This window comes from Nicotiana sylvestris, chromosome 4, assembly GCF_000393655.2.
Source record: "Nicotiana sylvestris chromosome 4, ASM39365v2, whole genome shotgun sequence".
Taxonomy (NCBI): domain Eukaryota; kingdom Viridiplantae; phylum Streptophyta; class Magnoliopsida; order Solanales; family Solanaceae; genus Nicotiana; species Nicotiana sylvestris.
Window position 1 is genome coordinate 131,962,510 of NC_091060.1, and position 9,698 is coordinate 131,972,207.

At 37.0% G+C, this 9,698-nt stretch overlaps 1 protein-coding gene across 7 annotated transcripts; it reads right to left on the reverse strand.

The window, feature by feature from the left end:
* Nucleotides 1-590: 590 nt before the first annotated feature.
* LOC104248553 (uncharacterized) lies at nucleotides 591-6,047 on the reverse strand. 7 transcript variants are annotated; one of them, XR_011406916.1, is made up of 6 exons: nucleotides 5,706-6,047; nucleotides 4,147-4,282; nucleotides 2,144-3,001; nucleotides 1,710-1,967; nucleotides 1,495-1,614; nucleotides 591-1,406 (listed from the first exon to the last, which is right to left on the reverse strand). XR_011406916.1 is itself a non-coding variant. In XM_070172236.1 (5 exons), exons 1-5 carry the CDS (start codon nucleotides 3,337-3,339, stop codon nucleotides 1,292-1,294), a joined length of 447 nt encoding a protein of 148 aa, XP_070028337.1. In that variant the 5' UTR covers nucleotides 3,340-4,043; the 3' UTR covers nucleotides 591-1,291. The 7 variants fall into 7 exon arrangements, 1 of the variants encoding a protein (XP_070028337.1); XR_011406917.1 differs by having other exon boundaries at nucleotides 1,710-1,794; nucleotides 2,011-3,001; XR_011406915.1 differs by having other exon boundaries at nucleotides 1,710-1,794; nucleotides 1,907-3,001.
* Between the last annotated feature and the right edge of the window lie 3,651 nt (nucleotides 6,048-9,698).

Genomic DNA, 9,698 nt, shown 5'->3' on the forward strand with positions numbered 1-9,698 from the left:
TTCGCACCCCTGTAAAAAGGAAATACTACTGAAACTAATACTTATGTAGAATTTTCATTAAATAAATACTATATAAGTAGTTGATTTTAAAATACAAAAACTGGACGTGCAGTTAAATCATATTATAGGGATATGTAGTGTAATCTTCCCCTAAAACAACAGATGTTGTAGAATAGCAGATTTATTAAAAACTTCTTAGATTATACTACTGATTTCGTTGATCTCAACTTAATAAATTTTCTCTTACAAAATTGAATGCCCTTGGTAAAACCAAAACTTGGCCAGTTTGGAAGACTCAAAATTAGAAGTAATATTTTCATGATTGCACATTTTAATTTTAAGTAAAGCTCCGATGTTATATTCCTCTTTGCAGAGTTGCAACAAATTTCAACGTCTGATATGGGATGATATTTTTTTTGTGTGTGGTTAATTTAACATTAATAACCATTTTCTTCTTTAGAGATCAGCCATATCATTTTCGTCGTTAGTACTCTAAGAATCTTGACAAGGACCATAGAAGGGCGGATTCCTAAGTGTAAAATAATTTGTTAGCTGTGAAGAATTTAATGCAAGGTTGACGAAACGAGAAATAAGTACCAAAAACAATGAAGCTAACGCAAAACATGGCTCAAGTTCTGAATTAAAGTATTTACCGAGCATACCATCCGTAAGTTGTTATAATATAGATTAACTTCCAATCTCGAGAATAGTTTGCTCCTAAAAGCCAGAGAAATAGTCTTATGTTGCTTCTCTCTGCCAGTTAAGTAGATTCATATTGAGCAAAACTCATGAAAATGGAGCATCAGATGAAGTTGTGCACTCGGAGCAAGAACAAATGTTTAACCACAAAATTCATCAGCATCTTCTTTTTCACCTTGTTTCTTTTTGTCATCCTTTTCCATATCCAGTATTCATATCCTTTTGATTTCTCCTTATCAGCAAGGTCTCAAAGATGTGCTTTTCGTTCCCAAGAGAATTACTCTGATGTCAAGGAAACCATGACGGCGAAGCTCAAAGACGCTATCACTTTCCTCCCCCTTCAGGACCTTAGATTTAGAGAAACAGCCACAACTGGCCACACATGGTTTATGAGCTCTTTGAACGATACACACGAGGAAAATGAAGCAGAACACTTGTATTTCCCTTCTAAGGCATCCAAAGGACGGCTTCTTTGCTTTAAGGGATGGGATACTAAGGATGGCACAAAGAATTCATATGCTTTGGCATGGCGAGAAAGTCTTCCCGACTCTGCTATTCTATTGGAAGGCTTAACATTCATATCCTACACATATTACGACCACCATAATCTATGGCATGGATTATCTGCAGTGGCTCCTTTTGTAAGATGGTCAATGAAAAATAAGTGTTTGAAGCCAGCAAGATGGGCCCTATTCCACTGGGGAGAACTGAGATTAAGAATGGGGTCATGGGTTCAACAACTTATGCAAGCAAATTTTGGTAAAGTTAAGGTGGAAGTATTTGATAGAGATGTACCTTACTGTTTTGAGAAAGCCATTGTCATGAGGCATGAGACAAGTCAAATGGGGCAGGAGAATTAGCTGAAGCTGTTCGACCTGTTGCGCTGCAAGGCTAGGAGTTACTGTGGCATTAATCCTGCAGGCAAGGGTAGAGAGATTAATAAAAAGGGTTTCCAATTATAAGACTTACTCTGCTAATGAGAAGAGGTTCACGCTCGTTCAAGAATGCACCTGCTGTAACTGACATATTTGCAAAGGAATGTGCAAGAATCAAAGGCTGCATTCTGCAAGTAGTTCAGTCAGACGATCTATCTTTCTGCGACCAGGTACACATGTTTTCCTTTTCTTCCATTAGTATTCAGTTATTACCCCAAAAAATATCAATGGAGCAATGGTAATTCACAATGAAATATACAACTAAAGCTTACCAAGCAACTAATACCAACAATCTATTCATATTACCCTACTTGCAGTAGTTCCAAGCAATCACTGAAATTAACACAAATGTCCTTTATCAGGTGAAAGTGCTCACCAACAGCGATATTGTTGCGTCTCCATGTGGAGCACAGTTAACGGATATGCTCTTCATGGACCGCGAGAGCAGCGTGATGGAATTCTATCCAAAAGGATGGTTAGAGTATGCTGGCTCAGGCCAATATGCTTACCACTGGATGGCAAATCAATCAGGGATGAAACATCAGGGTGCATGGAGGGATCCAATGGGAAAAGAGTGTCCATCCCCCAAAGATCGTCTGCAGTGCTTTCTTTTTCATAAAGATGGCATGGTTGGACACAACGAGACCTATTTTACTGAATGGGTTAGAAGAGTCATCGATCATGTTAGGCTAATCAAGCTGGAGCAAGCTTCTACAAATCAAGCAAACGAGCAACAACATGATTCAAAAGCATGTATATGCTAGCCTACTATTGAAGTATTCAATAGCGCCATTAACAGAAGACTTTGTAAGAGTTAGAATCAAATGTGCAAACTGATTTGCTAGAAATCATTATTTGCAAACAAGCTCCTGTTTTAACAAATGAAATATCGAGCATCCTCCATTGCAAAATAATCACTTTTTTCCTAAGGTAAGCACACAGTAATCATTGTCATATAGCAAGTATCACAAAGAAAATAAAAGTGAAAAAGCAAAAGGATGAACTAATAGCAACCCTCAGTGCTTCTACAAATTAGGAAAGTTTACATAAGACTAATATTCAGAATTCTACAGTTGCAACCTTGCTTCCCCCAATCACTAAAAATCAACCACTGCTTAGCTTTTGTATGATGCATTTTGTGTGTTTCTCTCATTTTTATCAAAACGTACACCAGGAAATAGCAAAACAGCACAGAAAGATAGGATTGCTCTTATCTCCGTGAATGGGCAACAAGTAGATCACAAAAAAGCAAAATAGTGGAAAATGTACCACATCATCATATGGTTTGATCCTTCCAGGATGATGCTCCTGCTCAACCGTCTCGTGTTGTTCTTCACCCCTGCTTGAGCTTTGATCAATGCAATTTGCTGTAACATTAGGAAAGTATAAATGCTTAAGGAAATAGGAAAGTCATGTAACTTACTAGTAAGAATGTTTCAATATTCAATAAAGCAAGCATATATCGTGAGAATTTCATATAGACCGACCAATCAACACGTTTATAAACTTTGTCACACTAACTCTAGAAAGCTTACTCATTCTAATGGCTTGAAGCAATCTAAAGCTTACTCGTTCTAAGTGTTTGTCCCTGGAAGTTTATTAGCAAATTGAACAATGATTTTTTCTAGAAGATCCACTTCAAACCTGGTAATGGAGAGCACATCAGATTTTGGAAGGACATTTGGCTGAATAACACAGCCCTCATGAATGATTATCCTAACATTTTCCAAATTTCCATGGACAAGAACTCCTCAATTGCTTAGAACAGGAGCAACAACAACTGGGATGTGCATCTGAGAAGGTCTGTACAAGATTGGGAAATGGAAAGTTTGATGAAAATGCTAGCAAGAGTGGAAAGCTACAACATTGATGAAGATCTTTCAAACACTATGTGTTGGGGTAGCAAGGGTATCTTCACAGTCAAAGAGTGCTACAAGCAAAACTGCACTCAAAATCAGGTGCTTGATGCCTGGCCATGGAAATTGATATGGAGGACCAAATTATCTATTAAGGTTATATGCTTCAATTGGATTGCATTATATGAAGCTTGTCTTTTTTCCATGGAAAACATCAAATGCAAGTCATGGAGATCTAACAAGGATGTATCATTCAATGCACTAGAGAAGCCATAAGAATTTTTGTTTGGAATTTGTTGAGTTTTGCTGTAAAAGCAGAGCAAATATTCGGTAGAGATGGAGATTGCAGAAAATTCAGCGTCAACAAAGGCATTCAGGCAAGTTGGCATGGGAGTACCTAAGGAAAGGCAAAAGAAGGCTACAGTACACAAATTTGCAAAAGATTTACATTAACAATTGCAATTAAAGAGGGAGAGAGAGCAAAAGAAAAGGATCTGGCTCCCCTCCTGTATAGGATCTCTCCAATTTTAGCAGTGGAGGTCTAATTTAATGACATATGTCATTTTTCAAATCCATTAACTCAATCCCTAAAATATGGTTAAAACTAAATATTCCTATAATTTAGCCTTTCTTTAAATGTAGAATCCTTTACTTACAGGGATAGTGGGATACGGTACCAGCAAATCACTTTTCCAAGTGCCATACACAGGCGATGATATGTCTGTGCCATTACTAATGAGACAGCAAAAGATATTGCGGGATCTTGATCTGTGATAAATGTCTTTGGTTTCTCTGCAGACATAATCCTAAAGAATGCATTAAAAAGCCACTCAAAAGATTCAGCAGATTCTTCATATAAAAGGGCTGCACCAAATATGACCATTTCCCTATGATTGTTCAAACCAACAAATAATGCCAAGGGTCAGTATTCTTTATTTGTTCTATATGTTGTATCAAAGGACACAATATCTCCATAAATCTTAAAATCCATTATCATCTTTTCATCAGCCCAGAATATATTAGTTATCAAACCTTCATCATCTAATTGTAAAGAAAATCGAAAAGCAGGATCTTCTAGAGTTCGTTTCTCAAAATAATTCACCAAGCTATGAGCCACTCCATGTTTCAAACTATCTGTTCTTTTGTCACGAAGATATTATGATCTCTCTTAGTGTAGCCTAAGAAAAGATTGTCCTCCAGCTTGACGAGCAGCATAATCAAATGAAGCTTTAGGACGTATCCCCGAATCATCTAATAAGTCAATTTCATATACTTGAGCCATTTTTATCTTTCTTTGTGATGGCAACAGATGAGATAAAGATGGAGGAACAAGAGGATGGTTATGTTTCTCTTCGAATGAAGTGATGCGAAACCTCCCATTTGATTGACGACTTACAATAACATGAGCCAAGCAACCGGTTCTAGTTTCCTTTCTATGTTTTTTAACAGTAGGATCTCGTTTGTCTTTACCTCTGTAACCTTCTTTATAACATGTTAATTTTCTTGAAGTCACATACCCGTGTACTCTGTTTTTGTTTGCATATTCTTTCCTAACACTAAAACCAATTGCAGCTACATATTCATTGTAACAATCATATGCATGCTCATCTGAATCAAATTCCATGCCAAGTTTTATTGGCACGTTACATCCACTTTCAGAGTCACTTGATATCTCCATAAATCTACATTATAAAAGATATGAATATGACAAATAATCTATATTCTTCAATTTTGGAAAAACTTTAAAAAAAAGTCTCAAATAATGAATTACAAGACATGGGGTCATCTGCAATCTTATTCATAACTTTTAAGTAGCTATTTTGAACTTTTTCACTTATAAACTAAGATTGGCGTCTATAAAAGGTTGAATAGAGTCTAATTTTCAAGTAATAAATGTAGAGCAAACTGCTATCATGTTGCCTTTTGTGTTTGAAAGTAGGCATAGCCACTAGGAAGAAATATGTTCTTCTCGATCAGCATTTTGTGAAACAGTTTTTAATCTTAATTATTCAACTTGCTATGTGTGTTTAAGGAATACAATTTCTCACATTGTTAAATATTGATTTCCTACTTTATTCTCAAATAGTTCAGTTGAGACATTTTATCAAACACATCGTAGACATTTTTTAACATGGGCAATTTGACACTACAAAAATCACAAGAGGTTTAATTTAACACTACAGAAATCATAAGAGGTGTAAGACTGAAGTAGAACCTGTTCTGTTGCCGTCCTCTTTACCCAGAAAAATATTTTGCTCAACCACTGATTTCGTTTTTCTCCTTGCAATTTTGTGTTGTTGTTGTAGTAGTTTGTAAATGGTTTAATGACTTAATCTTTTGTTTTGATAAGAAAATATTCTCCCAATCAAAATGAAATTCCCAGCAAGATTTTCGGATAGTTGATTTCTCTTTCCAATTTTGATACTAACCCAGTAAGAGAATGCAATTTAATCATGGTTTAGTCTACATAAATTTTGGCCCTTAGATATGAAAGATGACAAATGTCATTAAATTAGACATACGCTTATGAAAATGGACAGATAGTGTACACGAGTTGAGCCAAAAAAAAAGGGAGCGAGGAACTAAAAGCAGGTTAGCAATAATATTTTCCCGAAAATATTTTTCGATTTTCCTTTTATTGGCTTAAATATTTTAAAAAATATTTTACTCGTGAATGTTTAACCAAAAATCTGAGTCCTTGGTCAAAGCTAAAAGAAAAATTCGGGTTACTGATAATCAGGAGACAAAAAATAAAATACTTTTGAGAACAATGGTAGAGGGTAAATAGATAAGTATTTCAGTGTATTCTCAATAGTATCTCGTGTCCTTACAAATGATGATACGTCTTCCTTTTATAGATCATTCTAGGTAAAAGAATAAAGCATCAGCTTTAATGACATAATCATGAACAATAAATGACATTAAATAAGCCGTTATACAATCATTCCTATTAAATACCAACTTTATAACGTATCAGACATTTAATAATGAATTTGGACTCCTTTCTGTCATCTGATCCTTGCTTTCAATGCATTCTAATCCGTTGGCTGCAAATAATTTAAATTGGTACGAGACTCGTATCTATACGTCGTCTCGTGCTTATTTAAATTCTCCTTCCCGTGGCTGTTTTCACCGTGCCTCTTAGTCAATTGCTGTTCTTTGACCATTCAACTAATCCACGTGTCATGCCACATCATCTTTAATATAAATTCAGTTTTTTCCCAATACAGATAGTCCCCCCACTTTCCATTTTTTTTATCAATTAAATAATTGGGAAGTGGATCTTCATATAAAAAGAACTTTTGCCACAATTAATGCTCATGACAGTACTAACGTCTCAGCAGTCTTTTCCATTTAATGCCCTGTCCATGTGTCATTTTATAATTGATTCCGCTATTCATTCCTTTCTTCGAGACTTCTTCATTCTCACTATTTACGAAGTGATAGCTGCCTTTATTATAGGCTTTTCATCATTATACTTAAAAAGTTGACGGTTCCCATTTTACACATAACTTTGTCTTCCTTTGTCTTCTTCACTAATCTTCGACACATACCTTCTTCTTGACAATGTCTTCTTCAAACCCTAACCGTAAAAAAGTTCCAATTCTAGATCAGTTCCCCAACGCCCCTATTAGACACAGAAGAGGCGGAGGAAGTAGGCCTCGAACAGGGTTAGAATCTACGCGAGGTGGTTCCTCTGGTTCTTCTTCAAGGAGTTTTGTTCCAAAAGCCCCTTCTTCTAAGAGTAGGGAAATTCTTGATACTTCCCAAGAACCCTCAGTTGATGATATAGTTCCCAGTGATTTGTCTTTTGAAAGTGACAAAACGTCTCTTCAAAAACAAATTAAAAATTTAGAAAGAGCCGATACTTACCCAACATTAGTAACCGAGCTTACAATCCCCACTATAAGAAGAGATTGTAATTGGAAGGATAGTCTTCGAATGTCAATTCCTTCCCCAAATCAAAGAATTTCTTCTTTTAGAAATGGGTATTCTTCTGTTTACACTTACCCCTTCACTTTGGGTTTTAATCCTCCGATTGACCCAGTTATTCTCGATTTTTGTCGTTTCTTTACCATTTGTTTGGCCCAAATTGGTCCATTGGTGTGGAGAACAGTGGCTTGTTTGAGATATTTATCATCCAAGGCCAATGTCAATTTCACCTTTTCTCATCTCATTCATCTATACCATCCCAACTTAATACGCCATGGGGTTTTCACCTTAACTGCAAGGAGCAAAAAAGTTTTGGTAAACCCTGAGGATGACAGAGATCGTGGATGGTATATCCGTTATGTTGCTGTCCGTACAGTGGATTTGATTGGTGAAACAAATATTCCCTTTCCTGAGAAGTGGAATTTTGAACGTAAGTTTTCTCTTATTTACCGTACCTACTTTTGAGAATTTCAAAAGAATGTTGTTTTTTAACCTCGTCCCTTCTTGGTTTTTTGTAGCAACCATGGGAGATGTGGAACCTATTCCCAACTTTCGTGGTTGGGTAGACTCACTTTTGAAAATTGCTACTAGGGAGCAAAGAACTTGGAAATCAATTTCTTCCTTACATGGCTGGAAAGTCAAAACACACGGTATCCCCTCTTTTACAAAATTTTGTTTTACATGTTAAGCACTTTTTCCTCAACTTTAATCATGTATATCCATTCTTTAATCAGGATTTGGCATTAGAGGAATGACAGCTGAAGTAGCTATGGCCATTCGCATGTCTGCGAATGCTGCTCTGGATTTAGATAAGGCTCGAGCCTTGTTGCCTAAAAGAAAAGCTACAAAGGAAAGTTCTGAAGAAGAAGAGGAGGGTACCTCCCTAATTACCAGGCCAAGGGTCAGGAGACGAATAGTCATTGATGATGAAATTGAAAACACTCCTGCTCGTACCTCCGCCACCGAGCCTGTTTTGATTCAATCTGATGAGGATGCCGAACCAAGAGATAATAATGAATCAATTCAGCACCTTTTTGACAGTGGTTTCGAGAGTGGCGAGCTCGGACCTGTTTTTGACGAAGCTCCTCTTTCCTCACTTGTTCCTATTTCCTCCATTCCTCTGCCTACCGTAAGTGTTTCTTTACCAGCTTTAACACCTTCCATTTGTTTGCCAATTTCTACTGCTCCTATATCTGTTCCCTTGGCTACTTCAACCGCACCTGCTTCTGCTCCGGTGTTGGTTTTGACATCTTTTCCCTCCATTCCTTCTATTCCCTCCGCTGCTCCTCATCCCTCTGTTCATCATACAGAGACAGGTTCTAGCAGCGGAAATATGTCAATGAGAAGTGTTACTTTGGAAGTACCTGCCAATCATAGCCTCCTGAGGAAGACTGGCAGAGCCGATATTTGGCTTGAACCTCTCATTGGTGATATCGAGAAGAAGAAAATGGAGAGCCATAGCTGCTTAACTTTGATGAACGACGTAGTTCATTCTACTTTGAAGGTATTTCAACCAACAAGTTTTTTTTTTCTTTTTTTTTTTTTAAAAAAAATTATCTTCAATTTCTCATTTCCATGACTTACCTCTGTAGGCTAACCTTATTAGCACGGAATTAATGAGAAGAATTTCCTCACTGGAAAGAAAAGCTCGTGAGTCTGAGAAGTCTGTCCACGAGGCTGAGGAAATTGCTAGGGGTGCCCAACTTGAAGCAAACAACTGGAAGGAGCAGTTCGAAAATGCTCAAGGGGCTATAGAAGAGTTGCAAGAAAATAAAAACCTCCTAGAGCTGCAAAACCGTGGTTTAATTTCTGAGCTGGCAACAGTCAAAGCTTCTTCAAGCCAATTGAAAAGAGATAAAGAGCTTTTGGAATGCTCTTTATCAGAACAATTATCCAGAGCTAGTGAAGAAGTTAGAGAGCTGAAGGCACTTTTGGCTAAAAAGGAAGAATATGCAGGAGAGTTAGTGCAAAACTTAACTCAAGCTCAGGCTGACTTACAGACTTCTTTCTGTCGAGATTCAAGCCTTGAAGAGTTCTCATGCTTCTCTTGAAGCTTCCCTTGATTCCCATTTAGCTGAAAATCAAATTTTAAAAAACGATCTTGCTATGTGGGAAAAGGAATATGGACTTCTAGAGGAAAATTTCAACATAGAAGTGAGTTGGGCTTTTCTGAATTCTCGTCGTGATGCTTTGACGGAAGCTGCTCAAGAGGGTTTTGACTTGCAGTCTGAACTGGCTAAAGTCATAGATACCATCGAGAAAAGCCAACAGTCTA

Coding starts and splice junctions, on each gene's coding strand:
- LOC104248553 (XM_070172236.1), bottom strand. CDS start 3,339: ATGAGGGCTGTGTTATTCAGCCAAATGTCCTTCCAAAATCTGATGTGC. Junction 1,763..2,903: donor TCAAACCATATGATGATGTG/GTACATTTTCCA, acceptor AACTACTTGCAG/AATGCAGCCTTTGATTCTTG. Junction 1,407..1,494: donor GGCTTTCTCAAAACAGTAAG/GTACATCTCTAT, acceptor TCTTAATCTCAG/TTCTCCCCAGTGGAATAGGG.